Source organism: Cervus canadensis, chromosome 11 (assembly GCF_019320065.1).
Source record: "Cervus canadensis isolate Bull #8, Minnesota chromosome 11, ASM1932006v1, whole genome shotgun sequence".
Classification (NCBI taxonomy): Eukaryota; Metazoa; Chordata; class Mammalia; order Artiodactyla; family Cervidae; genus Cervus; species Cervus canadensis.
The window spans coordinates 46990260-47012365 of record NC_057396.1 but is presented as its reverse complement, the minus strand read 5'-3'; the positions used below and the strand labels follow the sequence as shown (position 1 = coordinate 47012365).

The 22106-nt window shown below is 44.0% G+C and overlaps 1 protein-coding gene, 1 long non-coding RNA gene and 1 other non-coding gene across 3 annotated transcripts in view; 1 reads left to right on the top strand and 2 right to left on the bottom strand.

The window, feature by feature from the left end:
• The window catches only part of LOC122450157, a 33492-nt gene extending 17134 nt beyond the window's left edge, over window positions 1-16358 (top strand). The window contains exon 3 of the long non-coding RNA XR_006272072.1: window positions 14137-16358. This is a non-coding gene — a long non-coding RNA (uncharacterized LOC122450157). The remainder of the gene's footprint in view (window positions 1-14136) is intronic.
• Window positions 469-21114, bottom strand: LOC122450156 (folate receptor alpha-like). The gene is made up of 5 exons (XM_043482356.1): window positions 20994-21114; window positions 4517-4728; window positions 3354-3542; window positions 986-1121; window positions 469-851 (listed from the first exon to the last, which is right to left on the bottom strand). The coding sequence occupies exons 2-5, from the start codon at window positions 4664-4666 to the stop codon at window positions 571-573; spliced, it is 756 nt and encodes a 251-aa protein (XP_043338291.1). The 5' UTR covers window positions 4667-4728; window positions 20994-21114; the 3' UTR covers window positions 469-570.
• TRNAC-ACA lies at window positions 5225-5296 on the bottom strand. The gene has a single exon. It is a non-coding gene; the product is annotated as a tRNA-Cys (tRNA).
• Window positions 21115-22106: the final 992 nt, after the last annotated feature.

The following is a 22106-nucleotide window of genomic DNA, read 5'->3' as shown; positions in this document are numbered from 1 at the left end:
CAGAATATAGGCAAAGCATCTATACCTTATAGGAATAAAATATGTATAAAGAATTGGGGACGGTGCCCAGCAGATAGTGCTGTATTAGATGGTCTAGATATCTCTTGGTCACCCTTCACCTCTTCCCAGCCAGCCGTCCAGAACATGCTGTCCTTGCTGGACACTTCCATTCTCCTCTCTTCTGTTGCAAAGCTGAGAAAAGGACAGAACAAGTATTCCAGTTAGCCCTGGAATACTTGGGTCCAATTCAAATGATTAAGTCCTCTGCCTGGCTCTAGATTAAAGCTGCAGTGAAAAATGAAGTTGAGAGCTATGAATATCCCCTAGATTGGAAGAATAGAGTTATTTGGCAAGATCATAGCAAGTATCAGAACTGAAAACTGGCCAAGTCTAACTAGTTTCAGTCAGTGGTATTGGAAAGCAAAAGTCACATTTCCATTCACATTCAAATAACTTACGTGACACATGTAGGGTGACTGAATTTTTATTCAAACAGTTTCCACCAAGGAACAAACTGACTGTGGAGCTTAACGGGGCAGGGATTGCCAGGTGTCAGAAAATAAAAGGAGCTCAACTGAGCAGCCAGAGCAACACTAGGAGCAGGCAGAAATGCAGAGGCCAGGCCTCATGGAGCCCAGCCCCATTCATGCTCTCAGCATAGAATCTCGCCACCTCCTCATTGGGGTTGCCCTGGAAGGGGTCGAACCACATCTGGATGCAGCGGCCGCTGCCCCGGCTGTAGTTGCTGGCCTTGTAGGAGTGACTCCAGATTTCATTGCACAGAGCAGCAGGCGTGGGGAAGTAGAAGTCGAAGCGGTGGCAGGCAGCTTTCACCGGGCACTGGTTGTACCCTGTGGGGAGGATAGAAGCCTGTAGCCACTGGGTCCAGAAACACCTCTTGCTCCCCCAGCCCCACAACTCCAAGTCTCCATAAACCCTCCCACACCCCACTCCCCCTGCCCCCCGCCCCGCCCCCAGCCCTCACCTGAGGTCCAGTCCCAGCCCCTGTGCCAGTTGCTCTTGCAAGTGTAGGAGGTGCGGCAGTCTTCCCACCAGCTCTGACAGTCCTCTTTGCACAGGGGCACATTCAGGATCCGTTCTTTGCGCCAGCTCTGATTCACCTGGGTCAGGAACCAGGGAAGGAGGGCGCTAGTCAGCCAGGGATCTCAGCTGCTATAGCCCTGATGGAGCCCAGGGCTGAGAGAGAGGCAGTGACTCCACTGTTAACCAAACTCAGTTTTAGCTGCTCTCTGCTCAAAAGCCAGTAATCAATGGGACTTCCCTGGTGGTACAGTGGGTAAGATCCACCCGCCTGTGCAGGGGACGTGCACACAGCCCCTGGTTGGGGAAGATCCCACGTGCCGTGGAGCAACTAATCCTGTGCGCCACAACTATTGAGCCTGTGCTCTAGAGTCAGAGAACTGTAATGGAGCCCAAGCGCCACAACTACTGAAGCCCTCACACCCTAGAGCCCGTGCTCCACAATGAGAGAAGCCACTGTAATGAGAAGTCCATATGCTGCAACCAGAGAAAAGGCCACGCAGTAATCAAGACCCATCACAACCATAAATAAATAAATAAAATAATAAATAAAAATTAAAATATAAATTTTAAAAAAGAAAAAGAAAAGCCAGCAACCTGGAGAGAAGTTAATTCATGTCCTGAGGCCAACTCCACATTATGTTCAGCCATGCCCGTTTTTAAAGGAGAAAAGGAAAAGAACCTCAGGGAATCATTAAGGCAGGAGGTTAGATTATTATCATTCTCCATTGTGCACCAACTGGCTGACTTCAGATACTATATTGCCGAGTGACTAAGGGAGCTGTTGGAGGTACAGAGCTAATCACTTTTTAGCTACTTAAGTAGTTCTTCATCCTTACTTTTTTAATCTAGGAAAAGAATCAACAGGTTAGGCAAGGCATGGTATCTATTCCGGAGAGCATAAGTCAGGAGTTAGGTTAAATTGCCTGGTGATTTCATCCCTATAATTAGGTTGTTTTAATATTAGAGGAACCAGAGATCAAATTGCCAACATCCATTGGCTCATCGAAAAAGCGAGAGAGTTCCAGAAAAACATCTACTTTGGCTTTATTGACTATGCCAAAGCCTTTGACTGTGTAGATCACAACAAACGGTGGAAAATACTTCAAGAGATGGGAATACCAGACCACCTCACCTGCCTCCTGAGAAATCTGTATGTAGGTCAAGAAGCAACAGTTAGAACTGGACATGGAACAACAGACTGGTTCCAAATTGGGAAAGGAGTACATCAAGGCTGTATATTGTCACACTGTTTATTTAACTTATATGCTGAGTACATCATGAGAAATGCTGGGCTGGATGAAGCACAAGCTGGAATCAAGATTGCTGGGAGAAATAGCAATAACCTCAGATATCCAGATGACACCACCCTTACGGCAGAAAGAAAAGAACTAAAGAGCTTCTTGATGAGGGTGAAAGAGGAGAGTGAAAAAGCTGGCTTAAAACTCAACCTTCAGAAAACTAAGATCATGGCATCGGATCCCATCACCTCATGGCAAGTAGATGGGGAAACAATGGAAACAGTGACAGACTATTTTTTTGGGCTCCAAAATCACTGCAGATGGTGACTGAAGCCGTGAAATTAAAAGATGCTTGCTCCTTGGAAGAAAAGTTATGACCAACCTAGACAGCATATTAAAAAGCAGATACATTAAAAAATAAATAATAAAAAGCAGATACATTACTTTGCCAATAAAGGTCTGTCTAGTCAAAGCTATGGTTTTTCCAGTAGTCATGTATGGATGTGAGATGAGAGTTGGACTATAAAGCTGAAGCATTGATGCTTTTGAACTGTGGTGTTGGAGAAGACTCTTGAGAATCGCTTGGACTGCAAGGAGATCACACCAGTCCATCCTAAAAGAAATCAGTCCTGAATATTCATTGGAAGGACTGATGCTGAAGCTGAAGCTCCAATAACTTGGCCACCTGATGGGAAGAACTGACTCATTTGAAAAGACCCTGATGCTGGGAATGACTGAAAGCACGAGGAGAAGGGGATGACAGAGGATGAGATGGTTGGATGGCATCACCGACTCAATGAACATGAGTTTGAGTAAGCTTCGGGAGTTGGTGATGGACGGGGAAGCCTGGTGTGCTGCAGTCCATGGGGTCATAAAGAGTCAGACACGACTGAGTGACTGAGCTGAACTGATGGTTAGAGGGGAACAGAAATGGGCAAACAGGAAAGGGGCAAAAGAGGTGTTCCCACGACCCTCCTCAGACCAGAATTCCTGGAGGGTCCCTGCAAGTGGCTGGGGGTGGGTCAGCTAGGGGACTGTCCTCTGCTGAGGCTGCAGGGCTGGTGCCCATACCTCCTGGATCCAGGGCCCCAGGTTAGGTGAGCACTCGTAGAGACAGGTGTCCTGAATAAAATGGCGCTTGCATGCAGGCTCCATCATGCCACAGTGGTCCCAGTCGAATCTGTACAGGCTGGAAATATCCTTATGGGCTTCTATGCTGGTGTTGACAAAGCAGCAGGCATTCTTTTTCCAAGGGCTGCACTGTTGGGGTGGGGGGAGGGGAGAGGGACTCTCTCACACTCTCTGGGTGTGAGAGAGGGTGAGCTCTCACACCCAGCACAACCAGAATATTCCCGCCTCTCCCCTTCAGTCCTTGATTCCTCACAGTCTTCAGAGAAACATCGTGTGGAGGGACCCTTTTTGGGGGACAGGGTTCTCCAAGACTGTGGGATCCCAGGGGTAGCAGTCATCACAACATTCATTAATTCAAATTTTTATTGAGCTCCTATTTCTAACCCAGGCATTTTTCTAGGAACTGGGCACACAATGAAAACTTAGCACTGGATAATTGCTTTGGGCAAAAACAGCAGGAGAGGAACAGGAAATTTTAGTTTTCTGGAATGACCAGATTAAGCCTCTTTGGGAAGGTGATAAAGAACTGAAGGTGAGGAAGCAAGTTAAATGAACCACAACCCCAGTAGAGTTCTAATTACAGAAATACACAATGATCTTGTGAATGAATGAAAACCCATGGCCTAGAATTTAGTATAAAAGCAGAATATTAAGGGGACGTCCCTGCTTGTCCAGTGGTTAAGAATCTGTCTGGCAATGCAGGGGACATGGGTTTGATCCCTGATAGGGGAACTAAGATTTCCACATGCCACGGAGAAACTAAGCCCGCCCAGAGCAGCAAAGAGCCTGTGGGCCGCAATGAAGACCCAACACAGCCAAATATAAACTTTTTAAAAAAGAATTAAAAAAAGAAAATTAACCCCGTCCTTTCCCCCAAAAGGTCTCTCTAGGCCTGCTTCCTGATTGTGAGTAACACGGAAACTCAACAACCAAGAAGCTGAGCTCTAGGCATTGTTCTGACCACACTGGGCACACAGTATGTGTAAAAGAGTCATTGCAACTGAAGAAAGAGCTGTTCAGGGAACCTCCCTGCCTCCACCAAGGATGGGGGTAGACGTTCCCTGAGGCAGCTCTTCCCCATCCCAGATGACCCCTCTGCCTACCTGTCCGTGTAACTTGTCCTCGGGACCTGGTTTTTCCTTATGGTACCTGGCATTCATGCAGACGTTGAGAAGCTGAGTCCTGGGCTGGGCTGCCCCCCCAGCAGCCACACACACCAAAAGGCACAGCAGTGGTGTGATCTTCCAGGCCATGCTTGTCCCTGAAGAACCAATTTCCTCAAAGGCAGCAAGGAAAGTCGAGGTGGGTCCTCAAGCTGTTAATAATAAATGAGGAGGGTGGGTGGAGCCTAGGGCGGGATTGAGCCCTACTAACCCTAATCTTCCTAGTCTCAGGAAGATTGGGATCAGACACAGCCCTTTCAGACAATACCTTCCTGGCTTTCCTACAGGATCGTGAGGATCAAGTGGTACAACTGGCGGGTGGAGTTTGGGCAAAATTCAGAAATAGCCAGAAGGTTGCCAGAGGTGCACAACCTCTCCTTTGAAATCCTTGAGGGCAAATATTTCGGAGTTTAAACTTTTAAGATTTGTTGACTGAAAAAACACATAGTGTAAGAGCTATGAGTTGAGTGAACCACACATCTCGGTAGAAGATTGCTTCTAGTCATAAGGTGACAGTAATAGTGAAGTCGCTCAGTCGTGTCCGACTGTTTTGGACCCCATGGACTGTAGCCCACCAGGCTACTCAGTCCATTGGATTTTCCAGGCAAGAGTACTGGAGTGGGTTGCCATTTCCTTCTCCAGGGAATCTTCCCAACCCAGGGATTGAACCTGGGTCTCCCGCATTGTAGGCAGACGCTTTACCATCTGAGCCACCAGGGAATTGGAAGATAATTGCTTTACAATGAACCAACTCATTGGAAAAGACCCTGATCCTGGGAGATTGAAAGCAAAAGGAGAAAGGAGTGGTGGAAGATGAAATGGTTAGATAGCATCGATGATCCAAGGGACATGAGTCTGAGCAAATTCCAGGAGATGGTGAAGGACCAGGAATCCTGGCAAGTTGCAGTCCATGGGGTCGCAAAGAGTCAGACGACTTAGTGACTAACAATAACAATTGCTTCACGGTGTTGTGGAGGTCTCTGCTGTAAATCAACACAAATCAGTCATACCCTCTTTCTCTTGAGCACCCCTTACCAGTCCACTCCCCTAGGTTGTGTCACTGAGCATTGGCAAGAGCCAAGAGCATTGGCAGTGACTGAACAAGGGCATTTGCCACCTGCCTCTGTGGAGATTGAACCCTGTGCTGCTGCAGTTGTTGACATTCCACACCCCCTGAGGAAGTTCAAAGTGGAATGTGCTCCAAGGAATCTGGTGGGACAGGTCTTTAGATAGTTAGACATTTTCAGGAGTTGATTTTATGATTCCAGTCCTTGCATCTCCTCATATCTAGAGAAGCAATAAATCCCTTCATGGTGACATCAGATCCTCATGACTCACCTCTTGTAAAGTAAGCAATTGATTGCATTAAACTCCTCCTTCACCAAAACCTTATATATTGACCTTCCCCGACTGCCTCTTTGGAGTAGTCTCTCAGAGCTATCTGAGGTGCTGCCTCCTGGGTTGCAGTCCTCATTTTGCCCCAAATAAAGTTTAACTTTCAATTCTCAAGTTGTACATCTTTTTTTTTTTAATGTCTTTTTTAATTGAAGGATAATTGTTTTACAGAATGTTGTTGTTTTCTGTCAAACTTCAACATGAATCAGCCATAGGTATACATATATCCCCTCCCTTCAAGTTGTGCATCTTTTTTAGTTGGCAGTTATCACAGAGTGCCAGGCTGGCTCCCTGTGATATACAGAAGCTTCCTGCTAGTTCTCTATTTTACACATGAGAGTGCATGTAGGTCAGTGCTAGTGTATCAATTTGTCCTACCCTTTCCTTCTCCCACTGTGTCCACCAGTCCATTTTCTACATCTGCATCTCCATGTCTTCTCTGTAAATAGGTTCATCAGTACCATTTTTCTAGACTCCATATATATGTGTTAATATACAATATTTGTTTTTCTCTTTCTGATTTTGTTCTGCCTAATAGACTCTAAGTTCATCCTTCTCACTACAGCTGACTCAAATTTGTTCCTTTTTTTGTCTGAGTAATATTCCATTGTATATATGTACCACAACTTCTTTATCCATTCATCTGTCTATAGATGTCTAGGTTGCTTCCAAGTTCTGTGTGTGTGAAAGTCACTCAACCGTGTCTGACTCTTTGCAACCCCATAGACTATACAGTCCATGGAATTCTCTAGGCCAGAATACTGGAGTGGGTAGTCTTTCCCTTCTCCAGGAGATCTTCCCAACCCAGGGATTGAACCCAGGTCTCCCGCATTGCAGGCAGATTCTTTACCAGCTGAGTCACAAGGGAAGCCCATGCTTCAATGTCCTAGCTATTCTAAATAGTGCTGCAGTAAACACTGGGGTACAAGTGTTTGTTTTTTGTTTTTTGTTTTTAGTTCTACCACTTTATTGCTACCAACCCATCTCCGTCCAACCTTGTGCACACATGCTCAGTCATGTAACCCCATGGACTGCAGCCCACCAGGCTTCTCTGTCCATGGACTTTTCCAGGCAAGAATACTGGAGTGGGTTGCCATTTCCTTCTGCAACAAGTGTTTTTTTGAGTTGTGGTTTTCTCAGGGTATATGCCCAGTATGGAACTATCACATGGCAGTTTTATTCTTATTTTGTTAAAGAATCTCCATATTCTTCTCTATAGTGGCTGAAATTAGAATCAATTTATAGTCCCACCAACAGCGCAAAAAAGTTCCCTTTTCTCCACATCCTCCCCAGCATTTATTGTTTGTAGTTTGTTTTTTTTTTTTTTTGATGATGGCCATTCTGATTGGTGTGAGGTGGTAGCTCATTGTAGTTTTGATTTGCATTTCTCTGATACTGAGCAATGTTGAGCATCTTTTCATGTGTTTATTGACCCTCTGTATGTCTTCTTTGGAGAAATGTTTTAGTCTTCTGCCCATTTTTTGATTGGGCTGTTTGTTTTTTTTATATTGAGCTGTATGAGCTCCTTATGTATTTTGGAGATTAATCCTTCATCAGTTGCTTGTTTGTAATTTTCTCCCATTCTGAGGGTTGTACTTTAATCTTGTTTATTTTTTCCTTTGCTATGCAAAAGCTTTTAATTTTAATTAGGTCCCATTCATTTATATTTGCTTTTATTTCTATTACTCTAGGAGACAGGTCAGAGAAGATTTTGCTGTCATTTATGTCAAAGACTGCTAAGCCTGTTTTCCTCTAAGAGCTTTATAGTTTCCAGCCTTACATTTAAGTCTTTAATCCATTTTGAGTTTATTTTTATGTATGGTGTTAGGAGGACTCCGCAGGTGGGTAGTGGTAAAGAACTCACCTGCCAGTACAGAAGATTTAAGAGACATGGGTTCAATCCCTGGGTCAGAAAGATCCCTTGAAGGAGGGCATGGAAACCCACTCCAGTATTCTTGCCTGGAGAATCCCATGGACAGAGTGGGATTCCCTGGTGGGCTACAGTCCATAGGGTCGCAAAGAGTTGGACAAGACAGCAGTGACAGCACACACGCACGGTGTTGGGAAGTGTTCTACTTTCATCCTTTTACATGTTGTGCTTATTGTGCTCACTCAGTCATGTCTAACTATGCAACCCCATGGACTGTAGCCTCCTCTGCCCATGGTATTTTACAGGCAAGAATACTGGAGTGGGGTGCTACTTCCTACTCTGGGAATCTTCCCAACTCAGGGATCGAACCCACATCTCTTGCATCACCTGCATTGGCAGGTTAGTTCTTTACCACCAGCGTCACCTGGGAAGCCCTTATTTTACAGGTAGCTCTTCAGTTTCCCCAGCACCATTTATTGAAGAAGTTGTCTTTTTTCCATTGTATATTCTTGCCTCTTTAGTCAAAGATAAGGAGTTCCTTGTACAGCAAGGAGATCAAACCAGTCAATCCTAAAGGAAATCAACCTGAATATTCATCGGCAGGGCTGATGCTACCCTTTTGTGGGTTGCCGGGAGCCAACATACGAGACCCTACCCATGACAAGGCCATAAGGGAGAAAACCTGACGGGCAAGGTGGATCAGGTTTTCAGGGGTTTCAAAAGGGTCAGCTCACGAGATCCCACCCATGACAAGGTCACAAGGAGAAAGCCTGACAGGCAAGGTAGATCAGGTTTTCAGGGATTTCGAATAGCTGCCCCTGGCGCTCACCTTAAAGATGATATCTGTCTTTCTGATGCCTGCCTCAATAGACTACTCCCTAATTTCTGTGACACAGACAGAAGGCCTTCCCCGATCTCTTCCCAAATAAGAATCAATTTAGAACTTTAATCAATAAGTTTCCCAGGTGGTGGTATTTTATGAGATTATTCAGGGTGAAAGGAGTGTTTTAATTTAAACTCCTTTGCTGGTAGTTTGTTAGCCAAATGCATTTATGCCCTTGGTACTAATATGCATGATAGCTTATATTATCCTAATCATAAAATAGCATAAAGAACCTGTTTATATAAAGGCCCTAGTAGACATAGAGCCCTTCGGGAAGTGAGGAAGTCCTATTAGAAAACATAAGAAAAATTATTCTAAAGGTGGTTATTGGGTTGACGTTTGCTTGCTGTGTTTTGCTTGCTGTGTTTTTGCTTTTAATGTGCTAAGGTTGTGTTATAGAAACCATTGTTAATATAGCTAAAGATTTAGAGAAATAAGAGCCTAGAGAAATACCACCATAGTGTGGTAACAATGAGATGGTTGTTAATTGTCAGCCAGGAGTGCTAGGCAGAAGCTGCCTCACCAAAGTCACAGAGTCAGTATGGGATAAACTTCTTAGATAAACGCAACTGATAACTTTTGCAGAAGGATTAATTTTTGTATTAACAAAGATATAATTCTACTCTGTACTATTGCCCTATGAGACTGCTACCTTTCAGTTAAGGTCACCATAGAAACAGAAAATAGGTTTACATTCACCTGACCTGCATAAAATGTTAATAGGCCCCAAGGCCAGAAGATAATGTCCAAGACCCTCATAAACAAAGAAGTATGCAGAAAACACCCTGGTTTCGTGAAGGACAAGCTGACGTAATGTTAAACTATCTTCCCCTTAGAAATGTACTAACTTAGGGTATGAAAGCTGCTGTAAAAAATAAAGCATTGCCAGACTCTGCCAGACTCTGCCAGACCCTGCAAACACCCTGTCTGGTCATTCTCTCTCTCTCTCTCTCTCTCTCTCTCTCTCTCTCGCTCTCCCTCGCGGACTTGGCCCTATCAAGGCTGGTCTCACGTGTCTTCTCTCTCTTGCCGACGCCGTTCATCCTGAGGGTACCCCTGGATCCTGCCGGGGCTGGACCCCAGCAAGTGGCGCCCAAACAGGGACCCGAAGGTAATCCCCCCCCATTTTTCAGTCTTCAGGACGGCTAGGACCCCACTAGGGCGCTGCAGGCCCCCCTGCATAAGATAGGTAGGGTGAGGAAAGTGGGTAAGTTTTAGGTTTCTTCTTTAAAACCCCACTAGGGCGCTACAGGCCCCCCTGCATAAGAAAGGTAGGGTAAGAAAAGTGGGTACGTTTCAGTTTCCTTCTTCTCTAAATTAAGCCTCTTCCTTTTTTCTCTTTTTTTCTTCTTCTAATTAGTAACAAAAATGGGTAACAGTGAGTCAAAAGAAAGACAGCTTTTTATTGGAATCATAATGCAACTCCTTAACCGCAGAGGAATTAAAGTTAAAAAGACCAGTGTTCAGTCCTTTTCTACCTTTGTCCAAGAGCAATGTCCTTGTTTTCCAGAAGAGAGCAGTTCTCCTGGGTTCCCTTACCCTCCTGCCCTCCACCCCGGTGCTCTTTCCAATGAGATCTCTTGCTTTTTCAGCACATGTGTCTCCTCCGACAATTCATTTATAAGAGCTCAGTTACGGGCCCTAAAAGGGGTCCCCCTTCCTGCAACTGGTGGGGACTCTTCTTCGCTGAGACTGACATCCTGACCACTCGGGGTACTCAGAGGCCAGCTTGCCTGCCAATGGACCAGACCCAGCGGCCGCAACTGGGACCCTTTTGTCCCTGGTCTCCTCCTGACGCAGACAACTGGCCAGAGTGCCCCGATCGGTAAGGAACAGGAGACTTTATTGACCTCTCTCCCCTTCCCTCTCTCTGTCCTCTCCTTAGCCCTTCCTATTCTTCCCGTTTTTCTAATCCCCTGGTCCTGGATGCAGGAATTTGGTCAAAGGGCCTCAGCTTGAGCTGAGGATTGGAGACTGATCACCTCCTCTTGGCAGAGAACTCAAATTCCTGTAGGGCCGAGTTCCAGTCCTCCCTTCTCTGGAAGCCCAGGGAAAAGTCCCGTAACGCCTGGGTGTCTGCAGGTGGCAGGAGACGTCTGTAAGGCCACCCTTTTTGCCCCCCTTTCCCACCTCCTCCTCCTTCTTTTCCTTTCCTCCTCTTAAAACCTTTGAAGACATCTAAAGTTCTGTGTCACTATAGAAGGTTTTCTGAGAGACTGTATTCTTGTATTTAAGGGAGTGTCTGATGAGGACTGCCAGGTTTATATGTGTGTGTTTTAACTCTGTGTTCTGTGTTGTGATTTTTGATGGCCATTTTGCTTTTTGTTAGAACTTGATTTTCTTTCCCTGTGCTCTCAGGACCAGGGCTCTCAGGAACACTTATCTAGACCATCTCTAACTCCTGAGACTGAGGGAAAAAGGGAAAAAGCCTTTAAAATTTTTATTTATTTCAATTTTTTTATAAACTAGTAAATTTTATATTGTAATATCTAATTCATGACCAAACTTAGAAAATGAAGCTAGATCTTGCACTGTGTCTGTCTAAATATGTCTTGGTATGTCTTTGTCTCTGGGTAATATTTTTTAGGTTAATTTGTAAATGAGCTCTATTTAATTGGCTTAAAAAAAAAAGGTAAGTGCTTACAAATCAAATAATTCTAAATTAAACAATAAATTCCAGGTTCAGGTAAACTGGGAAATATTCAGTATTAAATACCTGATATTAATGTTTGTTTGTTGACCTATCTAATATAGACATGTCTTAGAGTAATTAACATCAAGTAAAATATTTTCATTATGCCTAGGTTTATTATAAGTTAAATATTGTTATATTGTAATATCTGTTACAAGTTTGTCAGCAAGGAAAGTACCTCAAGTAAAGAAACTTCAAAAAAAAAAAAAAAGGTAAATGAGATATGAGCTTTTGAACTTTATTAAGATTAAAAATGTCTGTCTAAAACAGTTTCTCTAGATTTTGGTAACCTAAATTTCTAAAGTTGTGCTAAACTAATAACAGAAGTTTATTAAATAGCTAGGTCATTTCCAAATAAAATAAGATTCTGAAACATTCATTACTGAATACTAACTTACAGAGAAACTAAAGATTTTAGACTATTAATAAATAATGTTTGATGCCATCCTGAGATGTTCATTAGAATTTTTTTAGAAATTATCACTGGTATTTATGTTCACCAATCTATAGAATGCTAATATAAAGGTAAATTCTTGGTTGCTTAAAGAAAGTAGGATGTGTGTATTCAGTAAAAAAGGTATGAGGAATGAAGTTACATTTTATGAAGGGAAAAGGAAGTAGGTCTGACTTACAGGTGGCTGTTTCAGAATGGGAGAACAAAGTAATGGGTACAGAAAGTGTTAAGAAGGTTTGATGGAAAGTGCACTCCAAGGGAAGAGTTTTGTGCATAAATACAAGTTTTCTTGAGACGTTGAACTGCCTTTGATAATGGATTTTAAGTTTCTTTACCTCTGAAGTGATCTGTTCTATGTTTACCTTTAAAATCTTTTTTACTTTGGCTAAGTAAATATATTATTTCACAGTGATCTATATGATTCTACCTGACAGAGTACTATAAACCCTTTTGATATTTATTGACAAAACTGCCTAAATGGCTTGACTTCTAGCTGACTTTGGGATGCTTCAGAGGGCCCCTGAGACATCCCAAAGAGCTATTAAACTACCTGAGTTCATTTGACATGTTAAATTGCATGGGAATTATTGTTGGAGGAGTGATAAATCTTCTCAGGTTATATTGTATGGTTGATGTTACTTATATAGATATCCTAGAAATTATGTGAAATTCATGAAAATCTGATATGTCCTGGTAAAATGTTGTCAGTTATAATTTTAGTTATCACGTTAAAGTGTTACAAGTCACATCGATGACCAGGCTACTTTGTCAATTACAATTTAATTAGATTTTAAACATGCCTCGTATGGTTTCACTCTCATGCCTTTTAAAAAAAATACTGCTAATTCTTCAAGATTTATAAAAAGACTTTTCTAAGATTAACTGAAAAATTTTGTTTGTTTGCTATCCAGTAAATTGGTAACAGACTGGAATTTAGTATACTCTCTATGTTAAGAGAACAAAGTTTTCTTAGAATGAATCTTTCAATAACAAATTATAAATTTCTTTGCCTTTAAGTGATTTATATTTGTTTTTAAAATCTTTTGATACTTTAGTAAAGTAAATAAGTGTTATTTAAGATTATGGTACATATAAAAGCTCATTCTGCTTCTACCAAAAATAACCCTTCACTGTTAGACTTGTGCTATCTTAATGTCTTAAAACTGACAACGCCCCTGCTTACACTTCTAAACCTTTTCAAGCTTAAATACTGGGGAAACGTCAGCCCAGAAAACAGAATTAACAGCCGTGATAGAGGTGTTCAAAGAGTTTTCGGACCAGGCTTTTAATTTATTTTCTGACTCGCAGTATGTAGTTAGGTTGTTTCCTCAAATTGAAACGGCTGTTTTGCTGAAAAATAAAACCACAATTTTTAAATTGTTATCTACCCTTCAACAGCAAATTTGGAAAAGGTCAAAGCAATTCTATATTGGACATATAAGAGCTCATTCTAATTTACCTGGACCCCTCCATACGTTTAACCAAGAGGCAGATTTGCTAACCTGAACCATAGTGGCCAGTGCTTTTGAGGATGCTAAAGCCTCACATGCTATGCATCATCAAAATGCAACTGCCCTTCGATATCAATTCCATATTCCTAGGGAATCTGCATGCGAGATCGTTAGGACATGTCAACTTTGCCCTACTTCAGTTCCCACTTTGCCTTTTGGGGTAAATCCCCATGGCTTACTACCTAATGTGCTTTGGCAGATGGATGTAATACATGTTCCTTCTTTTAGAAAACTACCCTTTGTGCATGTTACTGTAGATACCTTCTCCCATGTCATTGTGGCTACTGCCAGAACGGGAAAAGCCTATAAAGATGTAGTTCAACATCTTTTTGCCTGTTTTTCCTATTTAGAAATGCCAAAATCAATTAAGACAGACAATGCTCCAGCTTATATATCTAAGTCCTTTAAAAATTTCTGTGTCCAATTCGGTATATCCCACTCTACAGGAATTCCTTACAATCCCCAGGGACAAACAATTGTAGAAAGGGCACATCAAACACTCAAAACACAAATCTCTAAATTACAGGAAGGGCAGTTCAAATAGTTCTCCACTCCACATTTTGCAACATGCCCTCTTTGTGCTCAATAACCTTAATGCTGATCAAGCCGGTTTAACAGCTATGTTCCATCCCTGGAACCCAGAACAAAAAGATATGAAACCTTTAGTAAAGTGGAAAGACCTCCTTTCCGGACTATGGATGGGACCTGATCCCTTGCTAACCAGTGGGCGAGAGTATGCTTATATTTTCCCACAGGGTGCTGACTCGACAATTTAGATCCCAGACAGACTGATTCGCCATGTCACAGTCCCCCAGACCTCCGGCTCCCTCGCAGCCTCAACCATAAAGGAGGAAGAGCACTCCTCTGCCCTTACCTTGGCCTAGAAGGTCCAGCAGACTCTGAAACAACCGGCAATGGAGATCCCAGAAGAACAAATGGAAACCACCAGGACGTCCTGCGCAGGCAACTCAACAAGCCTCCATACCCACATGGGGGCAAATTAAGTCACTCTGTCATCAAGCACAGGGAATAGCTTCCATGCAGGGATCTTCAGCCTCTTCCGAAAGGGTTTTTATTGCCATGCTTGTTTTACTGTCTTGTCAGGCAAGTGCTACCTCTTCTACTTCAAAAAAATACTGGACATATTTCCCTGATCCCCCGACCTTCCAAGTAGTTACTTGGAACATCGACCCTATACGGGTCAACACAGACCAGCCTCATCTCTTGGGAGGATCCTAGACTTCTTATGATAAAGATCACTACCCCATCAATTTTAACTATACTTTTAGGGGATTAACGGATGATCTTCCCCTTTGCTTTAACTTCCCCCATAGTCATACAAGTGATCTCATCACTCCCTCTAAGGAGGGGTGTGTTGGAGCCTCCAAGAAAGCAATTCTGACAGATTCTCCAACATCAAAATTTTCAGAAAAAACAGGAGATCTGCTGGTTTGGATATTACAGGCCCATATGCCTGGGGTCCGTGACCCCTATAAATCCTTGTTCCTTAATGCTCCACCAAAATATCCAAATTGTATTGATGTTGCTCCATCAGATGTCATATGGAAAACTATAGACAACCGCCTTGGATATCTGGTATGAAAATCTTGTACTTATAATTCAAAAATAGATTATAGAATATGGGGAGGTGGAAACTATTCGGTACAAGACTGGAGCAATCCAAATCCAAGTCAGAATCTAAGATCTGTTTCTGACCATGTCAGTAGGTTTAGCAATTGGAAGAATGATTCCCTCCCTTGGCCATTGGTGCACAGTAGATGGTATTATAATCAATTTGCTCCCCCCATGTTGTCCTATACAACTAAGGACAAAACCTTTTGGCAACCAGAAATTTAGAGAGCCCTTGCTCCCACCTCCATTGTTACTTTAACTCAGCCAGAAAACAATTCCACCTATTCTGTGCTGGCTTGTTTACCCTCCCCTTACGTTTTTTGTTTGTTTGTTTGTTTACTAAGGATTCAAAAAGACTTCATATACAAATGAATTATTCAGGTGGACCAAATATAGTCTACTGTGAACCATGCATGCTCTCATCCTGTTTAACCCCTCAATATAATATTTGTTCCTTTGTGGTGCTGCAACGTCCACCTTATCTTATGGTGCCCGTCACAGTGAATGCCTATTGGTATGACAATTATGGTTTAGCCGTTCTGCAACAACTACAAGATTTAATGCATTCCCAGCGGTTTGTAGGACTACTTATTCTAGGGATTTCAGCTTTAATAACAGCAATTACCTCTGTCACTGTGGTGGCGATATCCTTGACTCAACAAGTACATACTGCTCAATATGTCAATGATATGTCAAAAAATGTTTCTTTAGCTCTAGCTATGCAAGAGATTATAGATAGGAAATTAGAAGGAAAAATAGATGCCCTAGAAGAAGCAGTCATGCATATTGGAACTGAGTTGCAGGCTTTAAGGGTAAAGTTAGCGTTATCCTGTCATGCCGACTATCAGTGGATCTGTGTAACACCCCTAAAAGTAAATGATACAGATTACAATTGGGAAAAGATGAAAAATCATATTTCAGGTGTATGGAATAGCTCCAGCATTAGTTTAGATCTTGGAAAGCTTCACGGTCAGATAAAAACCTTAGAACATTCCCGCCTGGACTTTACTGCTGCAGGAGCTGCTAATGATTTTTTTCATACCTTTTCTAACTTTATTACTGGAAAAAATATCCTATCAACTATTTTCAGTTACGCTGCTATAGCAGCCCTAGTTTTACTTCTCATTATAATCCTTCCTTGCATTGTCAGAACTCTCCGGCAGAGCACTCAGAAGCTTGCGACTGAGATCCATCTGGCTGTCATAAAAGTAAAAAAAGGGAGAGATGCCGGGAGCCAACATACGAGACCCTACCCATGACAAGGCCATAAGGGAGAAAACCTGACGGGCAAGGCGGATCAGGTTTTCAGGGGTTTCAAAAGGGTCAGCTCACGAGACCCTACCCCTAACAAGGCCATGAGGGAGAAAACCCGATGGGCAAGGCGGATCAGGTTTTCAGGGATTTCGAATAACTGCCCCTGGCGCTCACCTTAAAGATGATATCTGTCTTTCTGATGCCTGCCTCAATAGACTACTCCCTAATTTCTGTGACACAGACAGAAGGCCTTCCCCGATCTCTTCCCAAATAAGAATCAATTTAGAACTTTAATCAATAAGTTTCCCAGGTGGTGGTATTTTATGAGATTATTCAGGGTGAAAGGAGTGTTTTAATTTAAACTCCTTTGCTGGTAGTTTGTTAGCCAAATGCATTTATGCCCTTGGTACTAATATGCATGATTGCTTATATTATCCTAATCATAAAATAGCATAAAGAACCTGTTTATATAAAGGCCCTAGTAGACATAGAGCCCTTCAGGAAGTGAGGAAGTCCTATTAGAAAACATAAGAAAAATTATTCTAAAGGTGGTTATTGGGTTGACGTTTGCTTGCTGTGTTTTGCTTGCTGTGTTTTTGCTTTTAATGTGCTAAGGTTGTGTTATAGAAACCATTGTTAATATAGCTAAAGATTTAGAGAAATAAGAGCCTAGAGAAATACCACCATAGTGTGGTAACAATGAGATGGTTGTTAATTGTCAGCCAGGAGTGCTAGGCAGAAGCTGCCTCACCAAAGTCACAGAGTCAGTATGGGATAAACTTCTTAGATAAACGCAACTGATAACTTTTGCAGAAGGATTAATTTTTGTATTAACAAAGATATAATTCTACTCTGTACTATTGCCCTATGAGACTGCTACCTTTCAGTTAAGGTCACCATAGAAACAGAAAATAGGTTTACATTCACCTGACCTGCATAAAATGTTAATAGGCCCCAAGGCCAGAAGATAATGTCCAAGACCCTCATAAACAAAGAAGTATGCAGAAAACACCCTGGTTTCGTGAAGGACAAGCTGATGTAATGTTAAACTATCTTCTCCTTAGAAATGTACTAACTTAGGGTATGAAAGCTGCTGTAAAAAATAAAGCATTGCCAGACTCTGCCAGACCCTGCACACACCCCCATCTGGTCATTCTCTCTCTCTCTCTCTCTCTTTCTCTCTCTCTCTCCCTCGCGGACTTGGCCCTATCAAGGCTGGTCTCACGTGTCTTCTCTCTCTCACCGACGCCGTTCATCCTGAGGGTACCCCTGGATCCTGCCGGGGCTGGACCCCGGCAGTGGATCACTGCCTTGTTGTGGCAAAGGGGCTTGTGTAACCTGATAAAGCTATGAGCCATGCCACGTATTGCCACCCAAGATGGATGGGTCATAGAGGAGAGTTCTGACAAAACATGATCCACTGGAAGAGGGAATGGGAAATCACCCCAGTATACTTGCTGTGAGAACCTCATGAACTGTATAAAATGACAAAAAAATATGACATCGACAGATGAGTCCTCCAGGTCTGAAGATGTCCAGTATTAAAATAAATTAAAAAAAAAAAACACCTAAGAACATGGCATCTGGCCCCATTACTTCATAGCAAATAGAGGGGGAAAAGGTGGAAGTAGTGACAGATTTCCTCTTCTTGGGCTCTAAAATCACTGAAGATGGTGACTGTAGCTATGAAATCAGAAGACATTTGCTTCTTGGCAGGAAGGCTATGACAAACCTAGACAGTGTGTTGAAAAGCAGCGATATTACTCTTCAACAAAGGTCAGTATAGTCAAGGCTATATCTTCCCAGAGGTCACATACTGTTATGAAACCTGTACTGTAAAGAAGGTGGAGCACGGAAGAATTGATGCCTTCAAACTGTGGTGCTGGAGAAGACACCTGAGAGTCCCTTGGACAGCAAGGAGATCAAACCAGTCAATCTTAATGGAAATCAACCCTGAATACTTGTTGGAAGGACTGATACTGAAGCTGAAGCTCCAGTATTTTGGTCATCTGATGTGACAAGCCGACTGATTGGAAAAGTCCCTGATGCTGGGAAAGATTGAGGGCAGGAGAAGAGGACATCAGAGGATCAGATGGCCAGGTGGCATCACCAATGCAATGGACATGAACTTGGGCAAACTTCAGGAGATGGTGAGGGACAGGGAGGCCTGGCGCACTGCAGTCCATGGGGTCACAAAGAGTCAGACATGACTGGGTGACTGAACAACAACAAGAAATGATGTTGAAGCTGAAGCTCCAATCCTTTGGCCACTTGATGCAAAGAGCTGACTCATTGGAAAAGACCCTGATTCTGGGAAAGATTGAGGGCAGGAACAGAAGGGGGCAACAGAGGATGAGATGGTTGGATGACATCACCAACTCAATGGCCATGAGTTTGAGCAAACTCTGGGAGATAGCGGAGGACAAGGAAGCCTGGCATGCGGCAGTCCATGGGGTCACAAAGAGTAAGACAGGGCTTGACTGAACAACAAAAGGTCAGTGACTGAAGTCGCTAATGACTTAATCCCTATAGATGGCAGAACGACATTCATTTGTTGGCAATTTTATCAAAGGTAATGCAAAGTAAGAACACAATTGTATGCACTCAGTGATCAAGCACATGTTCTGTGGGGAAATAGCTACACTAGTGAGATAATTAAAATAATAACTTCACATTCATTTTCAGATGAGATTTTGACAACAAATGACTGTGCAAAAGTTTACAACAGTATCTTAATTTTGGAGCTCCAAATGCAGATCTATGTTTAAAAAAAAAAAAAAAATCTCTTGGAAATGGCAACCCACTCCAGTATTCTTGCCTGGAAAAATCCATGGACAGAGGAGCCTGGCGGGCTGAAGTCCATGGGATTACATGACTGAGCATGTGTGCATGAGGGTGGAAGGAGATGGGTTGGTAGCAATAAAGTGATAGAACTAAAAAAAAAAAAAAAAAAAGCCCTGCTTCCAGCTCTTTCCAGTTTCATTATTTAGCCACTCCCAGAGACCCTGTGACTTGGGGCAATGTCAGAGAACAAAGGCTTGGAGGTGGACATGGGCAACCAAACAGTTCACCTAGGGGGCCCAGGAAGGCTCCTAAACCCTGCCCCAGAGCTGGCCTCTCAGCCTTCATAGCATCTCAATCTCCTGACCTCTCACACTGAGATTTGGGAGGTGCCTGCTCCCTCATTCCGCTGCTCACCAGGTGCCTGGTTCTCCTAAAACACCCAGAATTCATTTCCCACGGCTCCTAAAGATTACGCATCCTCCCTGCTCACAAAGTTGCCCTGCCCTCACATTGCCCCCCATCTCCTGCAGAACTCCAGCATCTTGCCTGGGCCTCCTGGATGGGGATTGAGCTGAGTGGCCTCCAGGCTGACTCTGCCCTAAGGGCTCAGGGAAAGTGAAAGTGAAGTCCCTCAGTCAAGTCCAACTCTTCGCGACCCCATGGACTGCAGCCTACCAGGCTCCTCCGTCCATGGGATTTTCCAGGCAAGAGTACTGGAGTGGGTTGCCATTTCCTTCTCCAGGGGATCTTCCCGACCCAAGGGTTGAAGCCGGGTCTCCAGCGTTGTAGGCAGACGCTTTACCGTCTGAGCCACCGGGGCTTGGGGAAACCTGGAATTAAATTCCCACATAGCTCTCCTCATCCTCCTTGTGTTCTCACTTTTCACCCTTCCACAATCCAGTATCCTGCTACACATATTTATTGCTCACTGTTTAGGTGTTCATTCATTTACTAATTCATTCATTCCAGGATCCAATAATCTCTCCATGGACCCTGTCACTCCCTGATCTCCAAGAACACAGGAGACATCTATACTCTCGGAAATGCCGAGAGTATGGTTCACAATCAGGTTCCTTTGGGAGCACAGAGTCTAACAGTTTAGAGCGCAGGGTTCCGGATCCCAGCTCTCACACTCCCCCCACCCCCACTTGACCTTGGGGGAAAATAACTCACATTATCTTGAGGCTTAGTTTCTTTACCTGAGGATTAAATGTAGGGGGGAAGCCTTAACAATCACTAGCCAACTGGGCATGGACTGAGAAATCACTTGGGAATGGGGAACACGCCCCAAGTCACACAGTTCAGTTCAGCTCAGTTCAGTTGCTCAGTTGTCTCCGACTCTTTACGACCCCATGAACCGCAGCACACAGCAGGGACCACCCAAGTCCGACTCTGAACCCTCAAATCCAGGGCTCCTTCAGCTTTTGCCCCCTGTACCTTCACTGTGCAGAGGCTCCCATGGGGTGACTGACAGACTCCTGGGGGAGTACTGGGAGGGCTGAGAAAGACCTTTCTCCATTCAGTCAGTTGGTGATTCTTTTTTTGCTATGGCCTCTTTCTAGAGCCAGTGCTTTCTTCCCCTCCATGCCACATACATCAGCCTGCAAACCCCTCCCCATCTTCCTAGTCTCAGCTCAGATCTTGGTCCAGCTCGCCCCTCCCCTCTCCCCTCCCACCCCCACACCAATCATGACCCAGACACCACCACCCCTCCCCACATGGTCCCAGACTTAAAGCTCTGAGAACTCAGTGCAGTGCTGAAAGGCAAAGTCCTGGGTTTTACTAACTTGTAGTTTAACCTTGGGCAGGCCCCGACTCTGCTTCTGGATTCTCTGCTTTTAGGGATCCTGCCAGAGTGGATCCTCCCAGTTCAGATCCTTTAGTGCTTGCTGGGAGTGCCCTAGGGTGTGTAGCTCAGACAGGTGGGTGGAGAGTAGCATACCTGGGAGGAACGCTGGCTCTTCGTCTGGCTCAGGCTTCTGTTCTGCGCTGCAGTCCCCCTTGCCTCACTCTAGGGGACAGAATGGCTTAGTGGCCTAGGAGACGGGCCGTGGGAATGTGGCCCAGGAGAGGCTCTTAGGATAGGGCGAAGGCCACCCAGGAGTTAATTATTGTATGTGGGCTCCAGCCAGGCCTCCATGGGAGGGTGGTGGGTAGGAGCGAGTGGATTAATAGTGCAGGCCCAAGGTCAATTACCAAGCCCCACTTACTCCATTTTCTCTCCTAAACTCAGGACTGAGAAAACCTTGCAGCCTGAGTTGCTGGGATCCTTTAAAATAATCTGCTCCACTTCTAACCCCCTCATCCTGTTTTACAGATAAAGAGAATAAGACCCAGGGAATCAGGACAGAGCTCATTGCAGGGCAAGGGCTGGAGCGCAGGCTTCCAAACTCCGGGACACCTGAACAGCAGTCACGTCTGACTCTTTGTGACCCCATGGACTGCAGCACATCAGGCTTCCCTGTCCTTCACTGTTTCCCTGAGTTTGGTCATACTCATGTCCATTGAGTCAATGATGCCATCCAACCATCTCATCCTCTGTCATCCCCTTCTCTTTCTGCCCTCAATCTTTCCCAGCATCAGGGTCTTTTCCAATGAGTCAGTTCTTCGAATTAGGTGGCCAAAGGATTGGCGCTTTAGCGTCAGTCCTTCTAGTGAATATTCAGGGTTGATTTCCTTTAGGATTGACTGGTTTGACCTCCTTGCTGCCCAAGGGACTCTCAAGAGTCTTCTCCAGCATCATAATATGAAAGCATCAATTCTTCAGCGCTCAGCATACAGAGTGCAGAGTTCCTGTATCCCCAGCTTATAGAGCCACTGACTCTTCCAATCTTATCAGCCTCAGGCATCACCCACTTCCAGCTGTAAAATCATAGATGTTCAGTTTACCAGAGCCTTGGTTGTTCCAAGACCCCAGCTCCCCTCCCTTCCCCCATCCTCTCACACAAGTCTACTTTCTCCAGCAGCCAATAGTCTGCTCTAGTGTAGATTCCTCCCCGCCCCCACTCCTACCCCAGCCAGGAACAGAGCCTTCCTTTTTACACCCTCTGGCCAT